The sequence below is a fragment of the Lontra canadensis genome, unplaced genomic scaffold (assembly GCF_010015895.1).
Source record: "Lontra canadensis isolate GAN:19392208 unplaced genomic scaffold, GSC_riverotter_1.0 scaffold12, whole genome shotgun sequence".
NCBI lineage: Eukaryota > Metazoa > Chordata > Mammalia > Carnivora > Mustelidae > Lontra > Lontra canadensis.
Genome location: NW_022631006.1, coordinates 17386441 through 17406805, shown reverse-complemented (window position 1 = coordinate 17406805; position 20365 = coordinate 17386441). Strand labels below are relative to the sequence as shown.

Here is a 20365-nt window from a genome sequence, read left to right as displayed (position 1 = left end):
GCAGGAGCGAGCGAGTGGGCCCAGCCAAGCGCGGCACACTTCCGGGACGTGGGGCGCCTATCCCGTAATATTTCCCCTCCGCTCTTCCCGCAGCAGTTGTCTTGCCTCTTGGGATTCAGGACAAATAGCCTGTCCCAGGGGCCTGTGCGCTTGTCGAGTAGGCGGCATTCGCCCCTTAGGTCCCCTGGAGGGACGTTGGAGGAGGGGGCGACGGATATAGGGACTAGAGATCCGCCGTGGGAATGATCCACGAACTGCTCTTGGCTCTGAGCGGGTACCCAGGGTCCATTTTCACGTGGAACAAGCGGAGTGGCCTCCAGGTACGGTCCAGACCCCTGCGCGGGAACCAAGGAGCGCAGAATGGGCGGGCTCGCGCCGTTACCTGGGGGAGGAGTCTGCGGGGTCGAAGGGCGGGGCTTACAGGGGCAGTGTTCGGGGAGCGAGTGCCTGGGCTGGTAACCCGGGAAGTGCCTCAGGGCCGTTGGCTCGCGGTACCACACCTCTGGAGGGCTGGGCCCCGGCTGGCGTAGAGAAGGCGGACGCGGGAGGAGGGAGCACGCGACCCTGCCTGAGGTTGAGGTGTCTGAGCGAGAGTTGCTGGGGAACTGGATGTGAAAGTGAAGGAGGCGCTTTCACCCGTTTTCACGCTTGCAGTGCTTTAAAGTGAACTTTGAAAACAGTCCAAATACGTAGCTCTTAACACACTATGTGGGGGGTCATCCAGTTTTGTTGACTAAAAAAAAATGAAGAGTGTTTCCCTCATTGCTCCTTTCGCAGGAAATTTCTGCACTAGGAGAATTTGGAAGGCGATTTTCATATAACCAGGAATGTATGAGGAGGAAGGGCTAGGTACTATATGCATTATCTCATTTAATCTTCACAATCACCTATCTCCATTTCACAGATTAACTCCCTGTATTTGGTAGCTAGTAATAATTGAGCTTCGTCTTGAACCCCAGGTCTGCTTGGCTCCTGTATCTGAACCATTTTTTTCTACTTCTGCTTTCTGTAATATTATCCAGTCCTCTTATAACTTAGTAACTTAGGTATTGTTAGCCGGAATTGACGAAAGAGCAAACTGAAGCTCAGAGAAATTTATGGTGACTAGTCCTTGTAATGGCAAGATTTGAATCTAGCTCACAAGATTTGAATCTAGCTCACAAAGTCAAGCCAATTCCAAACCAAGCAACATATTCTTAATTATAGAGAAAAAAATGGTGGCTACCTGAGGGGGAGGGACATGGGGGAATGGGTGAAATAGGTGAGGAGGTTAAGGGGTGCACTTCTTATGATGAACACTGGGTATTGTTGCCATATAGTAAGTGTTCAGATATTTATGGAAGAAAAAAAGACTACTAAAAACAGAAAATATTGCATACTTTCTGCAGAGCATGTTTTTCACAATCATAAAGGGGAAAATTGTTATGAATGCCTAATATTGATAAAAATCATTTTATTATAATATTGAATATATGTACACATTAACCTAAGTATAAACTCAAGCATATTGCTCTTTAAAAACTGTAAAACCAGGGGCGCCTGGGTGGCTCAGTGGGTTAAATCCTCTGCCTTCGGCTTGGGTCATGATCCCGGGGTCCTGGGATCGAGCCCCACATTGGGCTCTCTGCTTGGTGGGGAGCCTGCTTCCTCCTCTCTCTCTCTGCCTGCCTCTCTGCCTACTTGTGATCTCTGTCAAATAAATAAAATCTTTAAATAAATAAATAAAAACTGTAAAACCAATTATTTGTTACAAAATAAACAAAACTACCAAATGGATAAATTCAAAATAACATTAATGTATGGTTTCTCAACCTTGGCACTATTGACATTGTACACTGGATAATTCTTTGTTGTGGGAGTGTGTCCTGCTTGTGCATTATAGGATGTTTAGCAGCATCCATGGCTTCTACCCACTAGATGTCAGTAGTACCCCCTGAATTGTGGCAATCAAAACTAACTCCAGACATTTACCAAATGGGGCAAAATTGCCTGATTGAGAACTGGTGATGTAATGTGACATATACTATTGTTTTGCTGAAACTAAATCTCCAACACTGAGTTTAATAATAGTATGACTGCTACAGATCTCTGTTTTGACATCAGTAAGTCTGTGGTAAAGAATGTCTGTTCAGGGACCCCTGGGTGGCTCAGTCTGTTAAGCGTCTGCCTTTGGCTCCGGTCGGTCGTGATCCCAGGGTTCTGGGATTGAGCCCACATGGGGCTCCTTGCTCCGCGGGTTGCCTGCTTCCCCCTCTGTTTGCCTTTCCCTGTGCTTGTGTTGTCCCTGTCTGTCTCTCTCTCTGACAAATAAATAAATAAGAATGCCTGTTCATATAAGTAGGTTGTACCAAATGGTATCAATAACTTCAAAGTACTGTTTGCTGTTTCAGAATAACTAGACCTTGAACTTTTCTAAAACTCTGCCAACAAAGCACTGCTCAAAATTCCAGTTTTAATGAGAATTATCACTTGATAACTGTGTAGAGCTGTCCTAATAATAAAAAAAAATTGCTTTCATGTATTGAGCACTTGCAATGTGCATGGCTTTACATGTATTAACATTTATCCCCACAATTACCATCTCCACTTTCTAGGTATGAAGACTGAGGCACAGAGAGTTATTATAATATGCCTAAATTTTCATGCAAGTAAGCAGCAACTCAGGGGTTCAAAACTGGCACTCTGACTCCAACTATGAGTTTTGTTTGTTTGTTTGTTTGTTTGAAAGCCACAGGCAGGGCTTTATTGGGGGTATAGTTCCAGCTGAAGGGAGACACTGCACTAAACAGAGTAATTAGGTTGGCCTCCCAAAGACAGATTCTTTTTTTTTTTTTTTTTTTTAAGATTTTATTTATTTATTTGACAGAGAGAGAGAGATAGGCAGAGAGGCAAGCAGAGAGAGAGGAGGAAGCAGGCTCCCCCATGAGCAGAGATCCTGATGTGGGGCTTGATTCCAGGACCCTGAGATCATGACCTGAGCCGAAGGAAGAGGTTTTAACCCACTGAGCCCCCCAGGTGCCCCGCAAAGACAGATTCTTAAGCACTGTGTTGTTAAGCTATTAACTTGAAGATATGGTTAGTGTTGTGTCATTAAAATATGCATGAAATGGATTCCTAAGGGGCACCTGGGTGGCTCAGCCATTAAGCAGCTGCCTTCTGCTCAGGTCATGATCCCAGGGTCCTGGGATGGAGCCCCACATTGAACTCCCTGCTCCGTGGGGAGCCTGCTTCTCCCTCTCCCACTCCTCCTGCTTCTGTTCCCTCTCTCGCTGTGTCTCTCTCTGTCAAATAAATAAGTAAAATATTTTAAAAATGGATTCCTAAACATATTATGGATTTGGTAACCGAAAAATTCTTCTTTGCTCCTATTTATTACCACATTTACTATTATGTAAAGATGACATCCACAAAATACAGTACTCAATGATATAAATAGGTAATATGCTAAGGTCTTTGGGGATAGTAACTACATCTGATTTTGTTCACTATTTAATCTCGGGATATTAACACAGTGCCTGGGATAAGTAGGTATTGGTTAAATGACGGTTGATCCTCCAAAGAAGATATACACTGGCCAATAAGCAAATGAAAAGATTATCAATATGGCTGATTATTAAGGAAATACAGATCAATGAGATAGCATTTTATACCCATTCAGAAAAAACAAAATGACAAGTGCAGGTGAGGTCGTGGAAAAATAAGAACCCTTGTGCATTACTGGTGGGAACAGAAGATGGTGCAGCCCTTGTGGAAGATAATAGGGTGACTCTTCAAAAAAATTAAACATAGAACTACCAAATGATCTAGCAATTTCAATTCTAGGTACATACCCCAAAAAAGTTAAAGAAGAGACACAAACATGTATCGTATACAATACCCAGATATTTGTATACCCACGTTCATGGCAGTATTATTTGCTGTAGCCAAAAGGTAAAAGTAACTCAAGCATCCCTTGGCAGATGAATTGGATAAACAAAATGCTGAGCAAATATACAGTTGAATATTTTTCAGTCTTAGGAAGGAAATTCAGATGATGCATGCTACAACATGGATCAACCTTGGAGACACCATATGAAGTGAAAAAGCCAGTCATCAAGGGACAAATATTGTATTTACACTTATTTGAAGTACTTAGAATGGTCAAAATTATAGAGGCAAGCAATTGCCAGGGGCTGGGGGTAGGGAGGAATGGGAAGTTAATGTTTATTGGATACAGGGTTTCAGTTTGGGAAGATAAGAAAGTTCTGGAGTTGGATAGTGGTGAGGGAGGCCCAACGGTGTGAATGCACTTAATGCCACAGAACTGTACTTTTAAAGATAGCCAAAATGGTAACTTTTATGTATAGTTTACCACAATATTAAAAAAAATGTGGTTGAATGAGTACATTCTCCTACTTTGTTGTACTCGGTCTGCTATGAAACCTTTTTAAAACATAGTAGGTTATTATTTGGCCTTCCTTTCAATTAAAATAATATCCAATGAAATGAAATACCAAATACAAATGAAAATATGGACACTACATTTATATGTCCAGTTATAGGGTGCTTTTATAGATTATAGTATGTTACATTAATTTTACATTTTTATGGAAATGAAAATAAAATTTAAAATTTAATAGAGAATTTGTAAATCTTAAGAATATGTCTGAGAAACCCCTAGAATCTGTAGATCCCGGTTTGAGCAGTAGCGCTAAAGAGACTTTGTTGAAATCAGGTAAAAAAACTCTATATTCTTACAGGCCATCCCTGGAAGATTGCAAAAGAAACAAGTAACAGTAGCCACCTGTGGGGAGGTTGGCATGTTTTTAATGTGCAACACTTGGTAGTGTTTGAATTCTTTACCGAGTGTTACCACCTATTTCAATAAACCTAATTAGGTCAGGGATGGGGAGCAACACCTTTGTAGCAGTTTGGAATTTACCAAACTTAAATGGGCATCTTGAGAAGGGGAGTGATTGATAGTATGAAGCATTTGAAGCACCCCGAGATACGTGGGCATCCGTGTTTTTAGCCTGTCCTCTTCTGCAGGTGTCACAGGACTTCCCATTTCTCCATCCCAGTGAAACCAGCGTCCTGAATCGCCTCTGCCGGCTGGGCACAGACTATATTCGCTTCACCGAGTTCATTGAACAGTACACAGGCCATGTGCAGCAACAGGTAGGCTGCCGGTCCCAGGGAATGGACACCCCCAGAGGTCAGGAGCCATGTCAGGTTTTGAGTGAATCCATTGGTAATTGATATGAAATGAGTCTTAAGATGTTATGAATTTCTTACCATTGGAATTATTCAAGTGAGGGCCAGGTAACTAGCTCAAACAAGGGAAAAAATATACACAGGGACCAATCTAGGCAGATTGGTATAAGAGAAAATATGCTTTGCCTGAGTTTCAGGAAACCTGAGTTAAATTAGTTTGAGCTGGACCAGAATTCCAATTCCAGCAGTAAAAACAAAGCATCATTTCAGAACTTTTTGTTATTTTGCTTCTAACTTCCTTAGTCACATTAAGCCAATCCACTAAGCTCTTTGGGCTTCATTTTTCTTATTTGAAAATAAAAGAGTTAAATTAGAGAAGGTGCTTGGCATGTAGCAAGCACTTAAATAGTATCCATTAATATGAGTTCATTGGAAGTGTATATGTTAATTGTGATTAATGGTGTAGAGGTCAATGATTTGTGTCCTGCTCTATCACTTACTGGCCATAGACTGCTTGGCAGTAACCTAATGCTCAGTAACTTTGGCTCAGTTCACTTACCTATAAAGTAGGGGTAATAAGTGTACCTATTTCACAGAATTGTAAGGATTAAACAAGGTAATTCATGCAAAGTGCCTGGAACATAGTAAGCACTCATATTTTTTTAAAGAGAAATTTTGAAATTCCCTTTCGTTTTTAGCAGTTTGTAATTCTGTCTGTGGTAAATAAAAAGATTGCACAATTGTGTGACTGTGATTCAGTGATGACTGTTGCCCAGTTGAAACAATGATTCTGGTTGGGGAGAAAGGTGGGGATTTCTAGAAAGAAAAAGGAAGGATTCCTGGAATAATGCAATCAGTACTCTCTCTTATTAAATTGGTTGTCAGGCCTTTGGTGCTCATCTGTGGGGCAGAAGAGTTGGAGAATAATACGTTATATTTTCCTTTCTGGGACAGGGATTCTGATTCTCTCAAAAGTATTTTATTGGGAATGTGTAAGCGAAATGTGAGCTTAAAATCTAATCAATGCCATTTTGCTATAAAATCATATTAATGAGGGCACATGAATTATCAGAGTTGGACCATATATATATATATCTACAGATGAAAAGGCCTCTAGTTTTAATTTCTTAAGTAACACTTAAAAGAGAAAAAGCTGTCCTGTATTCCTGTGACTATATGGATTTTATCTTATATAATAAATGAATTCCTACTTTCCCAAATTCTAAAGATAGCTGTAGTGCCTCTTTTTTTGGAACAGTAAAAGGTATACTTAATTTCTCTTTCATTTCGTGATAAATGAAGACGTTTAGTTCTCTGGAATGACAGAAGATCAAAACAAAATTGGCTGGTTTCAAGCCCATCTGGTCTATTTCACCCTATACCCATGCCAGTCTTATTATAGCTGTGAACCTTTATCTCCAGGAACTGCTAGTACCTTTTGCAGCATCCTCTGACTATACCAGGCCTCATGACCCCTGAGGCTGAGCTTCCTACCCTGTTTGTTGTGGTGTCCTGTGATTGTATCTGCTGCTACCAGAGCCTGATCACCATGTCAGAAGAACATAGCCCGAGAGGCTGGTCATCGTGGCCTCTAGTCAGCTCCCTCTGCAATTATCACCAAGTCAGAAGAACATAGCCCGAGAGGCTGGTCATCATGGCCTCTAGTCAGCTCCCTCTGCAATTCCCTGTGTAAAATACAGAAGAGACTCTTCGAAAAAAATTGCAGGTCTCCTGAAAGACAGCCATATTCGCGAGTAGGCTCTTGGTGAGGGTCTTACCACTCCTCATGTTAATGATCAGATTCGTGCTCCTGATGAGTTACCAGGCCAGGCGGGAGAAGGGATGTTAGAAGGACGATTGAGGTCATTTTATTTATTCAGTAAAAATTTACCCTGTGTTCAAAGAACTATATAGAAGCTGAAATACAAAGATGAATAAAGTGTGTGTCCTTCCCTCACAAAACTCTTGGTCTAGAGAAGGGGGCATATAAACCAAAGTACAGTTCCAGCACTACACAGAGATGCTCTGAAAGCAACAATGTCGGGGTGATTCGTTTCCTTGGGAGAGTTAGGAAGGGCTCTGAGAAAAGAGATGCTTGAGTTGGGTCCTGTAGGAAGAGTAGGTATTTGTCACAAAGATGAGTACACTGTTATAAGTGGAACACATCCAGATTCATGGGGGTGAGAAATAGAAGCAAGGCACATTTGGCGAACTGTGGGTAGTTTGGAAATGAGAATGTGAAGTTGGAAGCAGTAAAAGATAATTTTAGAGAGATAGTTAGGGGTGCGAATGTAGAAGCCACTGTATGCCATGCAGAGGAGTTGAGGTATTATTTTGGGGCAATGGGAAGCCACCAAAGGGATTTAAGCTGGAAGTTATAAGGTTAGTTGTAGAAAAATCTCCTCTGACAATATGAGGTAGTACCTGGTTGTTTATTTTAGAGAGGCAGAGAGAGAGAAAAGGGGAGAGGGAGAAAAAGAATCTTAAGGAGGCTCCATGCTGAGCACAGAGCCCCATGTGGGGCTCCATCTCATGACCCTGAGATCATGACCTGAGCCGAAATCAAGAGTCAGATGCTTAACTGACTGAGCCACCCAGGTGCCCCCTACCTGATTGTTTGTAACATCTAGGCTGCATGGGAAATTAAAATATCACATTTTAAAAGGTAAAAACTCAAAATCTGTCTCTCTAGTTGGTTTTTCCTCTCACTGAAGCACGGCTTTGCTATGGAATCAAGCAAAAATAGTAACACTAACAAAGGATAATGTTTTCCTCAGGTTTTAGAGTGTAAGACATAGGCTGAATTCTCTGTGTTTGATTTCAGGATCACCATCCATCTCAGCAGGGCCAAGGTGGGTTACATGGAATCTACCTAAGGGCCTTCTGCACGGGGCTGGATTCCGTTTTGCAGCCTTATCGCCAAGCACTGCTTGATTTGGAACAAGAGGTGAGAGAGGAGATACGGGAAAGGCGTCTCTGGGACAGCTGCTTAGGGCATGTTCTTGAATTTGAAATACCCTTTGATGTGGTGAGGTAGTTAAGAGAGAGCTATTTTCTGCATGGCTGCAGGGTACAGTATATTCTGTGATTGCCCAAGCCACGGTCAAAGTGGCATGCAGATCATGGCAAAGGTTCTTGAGTGAGTTTATCAGAACCCTGTCTTGGTTTTTTTTGGTCACCTGAAAAATCAGAATTAATACTCTACGAACTATCAATTCTCGATAGCCTAAAACTAACACAGAGCCCATTCTCAGATTCCTATCTAGTTTTCAAAGATCAAATAGATTGAGATGTTTTATATGGAGCCCTAATCACAGTGGTTTTTGTTGCAGTTCCTGGCTGACCCCCATCTTTCCATATCACATGTCAATTACTCCTTGGATCAGGTATGCTGCCCGAATAATAAAATACCTTAGGATCTGTTGATAACTGTTAGAATAATCTAACTTAAGGGGTGGCCGGCTGGCTCAGTCAGTGGAGCATGCGACTGTTGTTATCAGGGTTGTGAGTTTGAGCTCCATGTTGGGTGGAGAGATTACTTTAAAAATTTTTTAAATAAGTGAAGAAGGGGCGCCTGGGTGGCTCAGTGGGTTAAAGCCTCTGCCTTCAGCTCAGGTCATGATCCCAGGGTCATGGGATCAAGCCCCGCATTGGGCTCTCTGCTCAGCAGGGAGCCTGCTTCCCTTCCTCTCTCTCTGCCTGCCTCTCTGCCCACTTGTGATCTCTGTCTGTCAAATTAAAAAACTAATAATAATAATAAAAAATAAGTGAAGAATATGGGGCGCCTGGGTGGCTCAGTTGTTAGGCATCTGCCTTTGGCTCAGGTCATGATCCCAGGGTCCTGGGATCAAGCCCCACAGCGGGAAGCCTGCTTCTCCCTCTCCCACTCCCTCTGCTTGTGTTCCCTCTCTCGATGTCTCTCTCTCTCTGTCAAATAAATAAATAAAATCTTTTTTTTTTTAAAGTGAAGAATTAAAAAAAAAAAAAAAGAGGGGCATCTGGGTGGGACAATCATTTAAGCATCTGACTCTTGATTTTGGCTCAGGTCATGATCTCAGGGTGGTGAGATCAAGCCCTGTGTCAGGCTCTGTGCTGGGCATGCGGCCTGCTTATAATTCTCTCTCTCTCTCTCTCTCTCCCCGTCTGCCCACCCCCTCTCTCTAAAAAAATTTTTAAAATTATAATTAAACCTATTTTTAAAAAGAAGAATAACTTAAGACATTATTTTTTGAGAACATTTTTCCTTCTGGATTCAGAGCCTGGCATTTTATATTTTGTATACTTTCTGAGATCAGAACTGTTTAGAAAGCTCCAAATTTAGTAAAAATCCAGTGTCTGATATTAATGCTCTGTGTTGACTTCAATATTAACAGTTATGCTAGCCTCAGAAATAGAAACTGCTTCTGTCATTCTTTCTCTGCAGCCAAACCCGTATCGAATTGCCTTAGGATACTGGATCTTGGCTGTTCTGTGGTATTGCCGTATTGCCGTCTTTGTGTTAAGTGGGACTATTTAGAAACAAAAGCATCTCCTGAGTCATTTTTTTCCCCTTATATTTGATTATGTGCCTTCCTAATTTTTCTGTGCTTTGCAGTTCCAGCTCCTTTTTCCCTCTGTAATGGTCGTGGTAGAACAAATTAAAAGTCAAAAGGTGAGAACTTTCCTTTTCTCCTTTGCTGTGGTAAGCACCAAGGACGTATTCATAATAAATTTTGCCTTACATTCCTTTTTGAGGACCCTAGTTTTTAGTAGTTTTCATTTATTTATTTATTATTTTAATAATATTTGCTTGGATATCATGCTAAATGTCAGAAATGCAAAAAGAAGTTATGACACTGCCCTTAAGCACCTCCTGATCTGAAGATGGGGCTGATGTTAACAGATGTACCCCAGAATACTGGTGGGTAAAAGCAAAATGATATGGATGGTATTGGGAGGTGAGAGTGTTTTACATTAAGGATTTAGACGTTTTGGATATGGGGATGCCTGGGTGGCTCAGTAGGTCAGGCATCTGCCTTCAGCTCATTTCACCATCTCAGGGTCCCGGGATTGAGCCCCATGTCGTTCTCCCCATCCAGTTGGGAGTCTGCTTCTCCCTCTGCCCCTCCCTCTGGCTCATGCTTTCTCTCTCAAATAAATAAAATCTTTAAGAAAAATTGTTGGATATGGATCTTGGGAAGTGGAAAGTTCATCTTTAGAAAGAATAATAGAGGGGCGCCTGGGTGGCTCAGTGGGTTAAAGCCTCTGCCTTCGGCTCAGGTCATGATCCCAGGGTACTGGGATCGAGCCCCGTATCGGGCTCTCTGCTCAGTGGGGAGCCTGCTTCCTCCTCTCTCTCTGCCTGCCTCTCTGCCTACTTGTGATCTCTGTCTGTCAAATAAATAAATAAAATATTTTAAAAAGAGAAAAAAAAGAAAGAATAATAGATTTATGATTAGGGTGCTGGCAGTTTTCTGAGAATTAGATCATTGGTTGAAACCCAGATGCTTATTTTATTTAATATGCCTGCTCTTATCACAAGTTCTTATCATGTGCATTGAAAAAGTGAGGGTCCCCAATAACAGGAGAATGTCTTTTCTGGGCAGAGGTAATAACTAAGGAAAAAATGCTTTGAGATTTCACAGTAGAAGAATCTGCTAGTCCGTAACTGAATGAAAAAGGACAGATGGATTAAATATGTTTAGCTCATTTATGTTTTTAAGCTGTTATATTTGTGCCTTAGATTATTAGGAGTGTTTACCTTGATAAATATAACTAATTAATTTGCCAGCTTGCTTCTTCATTTTTTGTGCTGTGTGAATATAGATATTTCTGCTGTGCTGAGCTCATTCTGAGCCCCCAAAGCCAGTAGGGGAGGTGCTGTTTGGCCTTCAAAGCTGATAACACTCATCAGATAACACTCAGCTTTTATTATGTACTTACTGTATACCAGACACTGCTAAGTGCTTCACATACTTGATCCCTTTCAGTCCTCTACCAGGTCAAGTAGGTTAGGGAATGTGCTTAGGGTCACACAGATGGTAGGAGATGGCAGAGTAGGAATCTAAACCCGGATATGTCTGGCTCAAAAGATTATGGTCTTAACCGCTCTACTAAACTCTCCTCCCAAGATGGAGGGGACCTTCTAGATAAATAGAGCCACGGTAATGGTTCCGTGCTTAGCTGCACATCTCAGTTGACTTCCAGTTTCCACTGGCCACAGGAAGAAGAGTAGAAACTGAGTAGAGCGACTGCAGATGGGCAAATCTTCCTGCTTTCCCACGGTAGTGGTAGAGAAGCCGGTGTGCTCTGGCTCTAGAGAGTTAAAAAAATGAGGTCTTAAGAACATGGGTTGGGGGGAGAACAGGGATGATAGCCAGCAGACAGAAGGGATCCTTTTAGAGTGATGGAAATGTTATAAAACTAGATTATAGCAATGATTGCACAACACTGTAAATTTAGTAAGCATCGTTGAATAGTATACTTAAAACGGATGAATTTTATGGTATATAAATTAAACCTCAATAAAGCAGTTTTAAAAAGAAAGCCAAAAAGGGGTGGCTTAATGGGTTAAGCCTCTGCCTTCAGCTCAGGTCATGATCTCAGGATCCTTGGATCAAGCCCTGCACCCGGGTCTCTGCTCAGCAGGGAGCCTGCTTCCCTCTCTGTCTCTCTGCCTACTTGTGATCTCTCTGTCAAATAAATAAATAAATCTTAAAAAAAAAAAAAGCCAAAAGGACATAGAAGGAGGAAACAGATTTTTGGAAAATTTTGTTTTTATAAATAGTCTGAATTAGGCCTTCATCTGAAATAAAGAGCTTTCTTTACCTCTTAGCTTGGAATTTCAACTCTAAATGATTCTGGTTTCTCTAGCGCAAATAGTTCTCAAACTTCATTGTACATTAGAATCACTTGGAACTGAATGTTAGAACCACATGGCTGGGCCCTACCCCAGAGACGCTGATTCAGTAAGGCTGGAGTTGGGCCCAACAATTTGCATTTCTTACAAACTCCCAGGTGCTGCCCCGGCTGCTGCTGCTGCTGGGATACAGGTGGGTGGAGAGGAGTAGGGAGGGTTGAGGGTCCATACTTTTGAGAACAACTATTGTGATATTGTTATCTATAATAAGAAATGTAGGTTAGGTCTCCATCCCCTTTCCGACACAGGGCTTCTAAAACACTTGGAATTTCCTAAATGACAAGAATGATAAAGGGGTCTTGATAGTCGTAACAAACCCCTATCAACCACACCTGAGTCTATGATCATACGGTGACTTTTGGAAAGCATAGCTAAGGGTGGGCTGGTTGCCAGGAGAACCAACCATTTGATTGGAGGATTGAGGCTGCGTGCCCCTGACCTCTGGGGAGGAGAGAGGGGCTAGAGATTGAGTTTGGTTGCCAGTAGCTAGTGATTTAATCACCTGTGCCTCTGTAATGAAGCCTCCGTAAAAACCCAGAAGGTCTGCTTTCAGAGAGCTTGTGGTTCGATGAATCAGAACACTTTGTGCTTCACTGCTGGGCCCACACTCCACAGGGACAGAAACTCCTTTGTTTGGGACCTCACACTGTGCATCTCTTCAGCTGACTCTTGATTCTGTCTTTAGTATGTTTTTAGTAAACAGGTAATCTAGTGAGTAAACGGGTTTTCTGAGTTCTGTGAGCTGCGCTAGCAAATTAATGGAACCCAGGGAAAGGCTCATGGGAACTTGTGATTTATCAGCCGGTCAGTCCTGGGCTTGAGACTGGTGTCAGAGGCAGAGGACAGCCTTGTGGGACCGACCCCCTAACTTTAGAATCTGATATTATTCTGGGTAGGTAGTGTCAGAATCGAGTTGACCTGTAGGACACCCAGCTGCTGTTCAAGAATTGCTTGGTGTTGTAGGGGAAACCGCCCCCCCCGGCCCACGAATACATTGGAGTCAGAATCAGAACTATACATAGATCTTTGGCCCCATTATCCACTGGATTGTACCATCTGGATTGAATATAGAATATGAGTTTGTGCTACATGAACTATTAAAATGGAATTAAGTTTGACAAGGCTGTATTTTGCACAGATTCATGGTTGTCAGATCCTGGAAACGGTATACAAACACAGCTGTGGAGGTTTGCCTCCTGTTCGCAGTGCGCTAGAAAAGTAAGTCATGGCTTAACTGGGAATTGGGGGCGGGGGCGGGTGATCAAGTGACTTGACTTTGTACTTGTTTCATTTTCAGGTCATCTCAGGTTTTCCCCTGGGGAAAGTTATGACCAGGATAGAAGAGATCCATGAGGTTTTCTGTGTAGAGCAGGATAGAAAAGCCCCCATGTATGATGGCTTGGAAACTGCATAAAGAGTGTTATGAAGTGTTGAGTATCAAAGCTAGGATCTAATTGCCTAGATAACCTTGAAGCAATGCTTTTTATCCTTATCATTATCCTTGGAGAATTTCCATTACATGTGCAGGATAAAGTAGCTATCTCTAATCATGTGTATTTTGAGTAGCTGGTATTTCATATCAAGGACCTTAAAAATGTTTATACTCTATAATCCCATAATGCCACTCTTAAGAATTTTATCCTAACAGTTATTCGAAAGAAGAAAATAACCATATGTAGAAACACTCGTTGTAATGGTGTCTGTTCTATCAGGAAATTAGAAAATTACCAGTAGCCGGAAGAAAGCAAAATAGAGGTATATTCACTTGATAGTCTATAAAATAAAATTAAAATTAAAAATACTACATTATTGGGGCGCCTGGGTGGCTCAGTGGGTTAAGCCACTGCCTTCGGCTCAGGTCATGATCCCAGGGTCCTGGGATCAAGCCCCGCATCGGGCTCTCTGCACAGCGGGAAGCCTGCTTCCCTTCCTCTCTCTGCCTGCCTCTCTGCCTACTTGTGATCTCTGCCTGTCGAATGAATAAATAAAATCTTTAAAAAAAAAATACTACATTATTGTTAGAATCCACCAAAGGAAATGTTCCAGAACATTTAAATGCTTAATTCTGTTTAATTCTCTATCACAGGGCTTTTTTTTTTTCTAATAAAAGAACTGCATTTTGATTATAGAAGATACATGCAAAGAGAAGAAATATTTTCTGATCTTTGAGATAAACAATTTAACTTCTGCTATATATTTCTTTCTATGTAAATATATATAGTTTTATGCATGGAATATAAAATCTTGCATAGATCATGTGATAAGTGCATGTTTGTTATATATTTGCAGGGACCAAATTTTATAGACCAAATACTCAAATGTGCACAATGTAAATGGCCTCTCATTTGATTTTTTTAAAGAGGGATTCCATCCAGTTAGCTTACTATAAATAGCAGACTCAAGCTCATAGTTTCTTTTCTCCCCAAATTATTTTGAAAACTTCCATGTCTACAAAAAGTTGAAAGAACAGTGTAATAAACACCTGTATATCCTTTAGCTTCACTAATTAACATTTGACCCCATTTTTCTTTTTCCCCTCTATGTGGAGTATGAAATATATGCATGTAAGTATATATAAATATACAAACACACACACAACACATTTTTTTAGAAAATCATTTGAAAGGCCTAACTATCAAATACTTCAGCTTTGTATCTCTTTAGAAAAAAGGCTTATCTAATCTCAGTTCTCTTAAGATAACCTTGATACCATATTACACCCCAAAAAGTTAACATTAACAGTGTATTATCCAGGATAAATCTGAATGTCTCCATCTGTCCACCAGAAGTCCTCTCCCATTGTTTTTCTTTGTACTCCCAGACGCAGTACGTTTTCTCATGTGGCATTTGGCAGTCACCTTGTTTTAGTCCCCTTTAATTTGGAACAGTGCCTTTCCTTACCTTTTAAATCTTTGGTGACAGTTGACATTTTAAAAGTCTTGACTGGTTGTCTTGTAAACTGTTACACGATCCGGATTTTTCTGATTATTTCCTGATACTTGGCAAGAACACTACATACCATAGGCCACATTATTTCTTGTTGCATCACATCACAAGGCACAGAAAGTAAGTGTGTTCCATTTTTGGTGTTGTAAAAGCTTGATCACTTGGTTTAGTGTTTTCTGTCAGATCTCTCCATTTTAAAGGCACATTTTCCTTTGTAATTCATGTTATCTGGGAAGTGGTCCTTTGAAACCATGAGAATATCACCTTCTTCAACAACCTTTCTGCGTTTTGTTGGATTATCCTTCTTCAGGTGTACCTGCTTCTCACAGAGTGAATCTACTCTCTCTGTGTGATTCCAACAAAAACAAATTTAATATTGTGTCAGCCGAAAAGACTCCTGTAAGAGCATTTAATTTTAACAAGAATCCTTAGTTTTGAAACTCACTTTACACAAAAGGAGGAAAGAAAATGTGTCTCTTCTAAAAAACTAGTAGAACATTTACCGAACATTTAGACTTCAGTATATAGCCTACAAGTTTGGGAAATTTAATCACTAGTTCATCCACAAACATTTAAATTAAAATAGCACAATTATTTTTAGTTTAATTGGTTATTTTCCTTCTGAGTCATCAGACCCTCAGGCCTCTGTTTATCCTGTCGCAGTTTAGAGCATGGCCTCGGTGCCGATGTGGGGATTAATGTTTGTTAAGAGGACTTCTAAGGCTCCTGCTTTTCTCTCCATTCAGGATCCTGGCCGTGTGTCATGGAGTCATGTATAAGCAGCTCTCAGCCTGGATGCTACATGGACTCCTCCTGGACCAGCACGAAGAGTTCTTTATCAAACAAGGTCCCTCTTCTGGTAATGTCAGTGCCCAGCCAGAAGAGGATGAGGAGGATCTGGGCATTGGGGGACTGACAGGAAAACAGTTGCGAGAACTCCAGGACTTGGTGAGAGTATAGCAGAAAGCCTAATATACTCCTGCCGGAAGTCAGCAAAGTCTAGAGCTAGTTGACCTTTCAGTGATTTCCAACCCCCCCAATCCTCTGTTCCCCTGCCGTTCCCAGCTCGTAGTAGTTGAAGCACCTTTCACAGATTCTGCAGATATAAACACTTGAACTTGGTTTTATTGTAGTTACATTCTTAACGCCTAACTTAATGTGAGACTACGAAATAGAAAATATATTTGTGAGATTCCTTTGTTTCCCCTTTACCCAGTATGTGCATTTCTGAGGTTAATAAGTCTTGTCTCTTAAGGTAGCCATGTAGTTACCCTATAACTTTTTTTTTTTTTTAAGATTTTATTTATTTGACAGAGCACAAGCAGGGGGAGAGGCAGAGGGAGAGGGAGAAGCAGGCTTCAGGCTGAGCAGGGAGCCCGACATGGGGCCTGATCCCAGGACCCCAGGATCATGACCTGATCCAAAGGCAGATGCTTAACGATTGAGCCACCGGGGAGCCCCTACCCTATAACTTTTAAATGCAGCTTGGAATTTCAATTAGAGTCCCCAAAGCTCTGTATTCTTTATTCATCCATTGATACATTTATTTATTTATTTGTCCTGCTACAACATATTCTCAAATGCCTGTTACATATATGCCAGGCACTGTTCTAGGAGAGTTACTGGGTGTTGAACTGAAGTAAATGAATAAAATGTAGCAGAACCTATCCTCAAAGAGCTTACTGTTTAGTGGAAATCATAGAAAAGTCAACAGTGACATTACAGTGCACTAAGTGCTCTGGAAAGCTCAGTTATGGGTGTTCTCAGAACTTGGTCTTAGGGTAGCTAGAGAAGCTTTGCAGTGGAATGTACATCTAGATTGCAAAGAGTTTGGGAGGAGAGGTCCAGAAATGTTCCAGGCAGGGGGGGATGGATGTGTACAAAGTACAGAGACCATGAAAGATGGTTTACTTGAGGAACCAGTAGTAATTCAATTGAAACGGTCAAGTAAAGGCTGAAATACAAAATGCAAGGACAGTGGAGGGGGTTGGGGAAGTCGCAGTCAATGAAACTATTGAGATAAGATCATGAAAGCCCTTGTAAACTATGGGAAGGAATTTGGACTTGAACCTCAAAAGAACTAAGAGCCAGTGAAGAATATTAGGCAAGAGGTTAACACAATCAGACTTTATGATAGATGACTCTGGATAGTGTGTGGGGAAATTGTTTTTTAAAAAATCAAGGCTAGCAACAGGTAGATCCAGTTAAGAGAATGTTGGGGACACTTAGGTGAAAAATAATGGTGGCCTAAACCAAGGGTGGTAACAGTAAACATGCAGAAGAATAAAGTGGCCTGAGGGAGATTCAGGACATGGAATGGGTAGGCCTTAGTGATTGGATAGCGGTGCAGAGGGAAGGCTCAAGAATGTTACCCAGTTTCTGCCTTCAGCAGCTAGGTGGGTAGAGATGATACGGAATGTGTATGGCAGGTATTGAGAGAAAAGAGGTGGATCTAATTTTGGGTCCATCTAATGGATTTAATGTTGAGGGGCACCCGAGTGGCTCATCCCCTTAAGCATCTGATTCTTGCTGTCAGCTGGGGTCTTGATCTCAGGGTCATGAGTTCAAGCCTCACACTGGGCTTCATGCTGGGTTTGGAGCCTAATTAAAAAAAAAAAAAAAAAAGAAAAGAAAGATTTACTTTTGGACATGTTGAGTTTGAGGTACTTGCAGGAAATGTCCAGTGGGCTGAGCTTGTAATTCATGAGAACAGTCTAGCTTGAAGATAAGTTTAAGGAGTCATCAGCACGAAGCAGTTTTTAACCTGGGGCCCATGGGTGGCTTCAGGAGGTTCTGTTTAATGTATGTTTGTATATTTGCCTGGAAGGTACATAGCTTTTATATATGGCAGAGAGTCCTGCGATGTAAAAAGATTTAAAACACCTGTTACGGGGCACCTGTGTGGCTCAGATTAAGCATCTGCCTTTGCTCAGGTCATGATCCCGGTGTCCTGGGATCAAGCCCCACACTGGGTTCCCTGCTCATCGGGAAGCCTACTTTCCCTCTCCACCCCACCCCCCGCCTTGTGTTCCCTCTCTCACTGTCTCTATCAAGTAGATAAAATATTTAAAAACAAAAACAAAAAAACACCTGTTACAATGATCAGTTCAGTGACGGAAAAAGATAGGATTGTTTAAGAAGAGTTAGGAGATGGATAGGAAAATGCCCTGAGCACCACCTGCATTAAAGTGCAGAACAGGAAGGGTGAACAGCAGAGCTCAAAGGCAGGATTGTGGAGCCCAAAGCTCCTGGTTGGATAAGGGTCAAACCCAAAACAAGTAGGAGGAAGGGGGGTGGGGGCACTGAGTGATTGGGTGTTGGGCATCTGGGGCTTCTTGAGCCGATTCAGTGGTTCTCAAACTTCCACGTGTGTCAGAATCAGCTGGAGAGCTTGTTAAAACACAGAGGGGTGGCTGGGCTTCATCTCCCAGATTGTCCTGGATCTGGGGAGGGGCTTGAAAATTTTCATTTCTAACAAGTCTCCAAGTGAGGCTCATGCTGCTGGTCTGGGAGCCACACTTTGAGAACCACTTGGCTTAATAACTCTGGCTACGTACTAGTGAAGAGCTGGGCAGAGCCCACATAAATGGCGAGATAATGACATCATAGACCTATAGACCTGGAAAAATAAAGACTAATGATTCCATTCTACAGGTAAGGAAACTGAGTTCCCAATCTGCTACACAAATTCTTACATAGTAAAGGCAGAGTGAGGACTAAAATCCCAATGTTGAAAAGCAAAAAACAAAACAAAAAAAACCAACAAGACTGTTATTTCCACTGTGCTATCCAGCTGTCTGAAAATGGAAGTATGTTCATCTTTCTGACACTGGTAGTTCAGGCATTGTGCAACTTCAGATTTAAATCCCTGCTTCTGGGGGCGCCTGGGTGGCTCAGTCGCTAAGCATCTGCCTTCGGCTCAGGTCATGATCTCAGGGTCTTGGGATCGAGCCCCCACATGGGGCTCCTTGCTCAGTGGGAACCCTGCTTCTCTCTCTCCCACTCCCCCTGTTTGTGTTCCCTCTCTCACTGTGTCTCTATCAAATAAATAAAATCGTTAAAAAAAAAAAAAAAAGTAAGTCCCTGCTTCGGGGCGCCTGGGTGGCTCTGTTGGTTAGCATCCAACTCCTGATTTGGCTCAGGTCTGAGATCAAGCCCCATGTGCAGCTCTGTGCTCAGCACGGAGTCTGCTTGAGATTCTCTGTCACCTCTGCCCCTCCCCAACTTGAGCACACCCTCTCTCTATATAATAATTTTTTAAAAATTCAAGTCCATACCTCTAGAAAAAAATAGAAATCATGGGTTGGGAGAGTTGATGTTTTCTTGCCTTCCACTTCTTTCTTCATACTTCATGTCTGATGTGGATTATTTCCTTGCGTAGCGCCTGATAGAGGAAGAGAACATGCTGGCTCCATCCCTAAAACAGTTTTCCTTACGAGTGGAGATTTTGCCATCCTACATTCCAGTGAGGGTTGCTGAAAAAATCCTGTTTGTTGGAGAATCTGTCCAGATGTTTGAGAATCAAAATGTAAACCTGACGAGGAAAGGTAAGAACCTCCTTGCCCAGTGGGCCCTGTCTTCAAAGGCCCTTTTTAATAGCACGTGGCCCCTCCAAGGGCATGGCTGATAAGGTTTCTGCGCTGAGATTGCAGCACGACCAAGACGCACTTACGTGAGAAACCGGAAGGAGATGCCCCAGGGGGACCAGAAGTCCTTTCCCGTCCTGCTGTTCTCTGCCTTCCTTTGATGGTGCCTGCCTGCTTTGTAGGATCCATTTTGAAGAACCAGGAGGACACTTTTGCTGCAGAGCTCCATCGGCTCAAACAGCAGCCGCTCTTCAGCCTCGTGGATTTCGAGCAGGTGGTGGATCGTGTTCGTAGTACCGTGGCCGAGGTTTGTATGTCCTAGTAGGCTTTCTTAGCAGGAAAACAGTCTAGGCCCCCAGAAATTGAGCACTTGACTTCCATTGCTTCTTGAAGTGGTTAGAGCTTAGCTTGGAGGGAATTGTGAGAGTTGCAGGGCAAGTTTTTCGTAATAGACAAAGAACTGCTTTAGTCTTCACACCTGACAGGATTCTAGTTAGCTATTTACTTGAATAAAGGAAGGTCTCACTTTCAAATTCAGACAGTTAGCATTTTGAATCTGTCAATGTAGTTGGCCATAATGGCTAGGAATCAATGGATTCTGACTAAATTTAGCACCTTGCTTGTATTTTAGATGGCTTTATTACTTTTTCATTAATGGGTATAATAACTATGAGGAACATAGAATAAGTTTTATTTTTCCATTTTTACAAATGAATAAAATAGAAATCTAACTTGGCTAGTG

The 20365-nt window shown here is 41.9% G+C and overlaps 1 protein-coding gene across 6 annotated transcripts in view; it reads left to right on the top strand.

Moving 5' to 3' along the window:
- Positions 1 to 20365, top strand: part of TUBGCP4 (tubulin gamma complex associated protein 4) — a 37335-nt gene continuing 16970 nt past the window's right edge. Inside the window, exons 1-9 of one of the 6 annotated variants that reach the window (XM_032856685.1) lie at positions 1 to 320; positions 5029 to 5157; positions 8018 to 8140; positions 8526 to 8579; positions 9788 to 9844; positions 13230 to 13309; positions 15784 to 15985; positions 19419 to 19584; positions 19806 to 19930. In XM_032856685.1, the coding sequence (XP_032712576.1) occupies positions 243 to 320; positions 5029 to 5157; positions 8018 to 8140; positions 8526 to 8579; positions 9788 to 9844; positions 13230 to 13309; positions 15784 to 15985; positions 19419 to 19584; positions 19806 to 19930 (1014 nt within the window). In that variant the 5' untranslated portion in view covers positions 1 to 242. The remainder of the gene's footprint in view (positions 321 to 5028; positions 5158 to 8017; positions 8141 to 8525; positions 8580 to 9787; positions 9845 to 13229; positions 13310 to 15783; positions 15986 to 19418; positions 19585 to 19805; positions 19931 to 20365) is intronic. The other 5 variants (XM_032856686.1, XM_032856688.1, XM_032856687.1 and 2 more) reach the window with 5 other exon arrangements.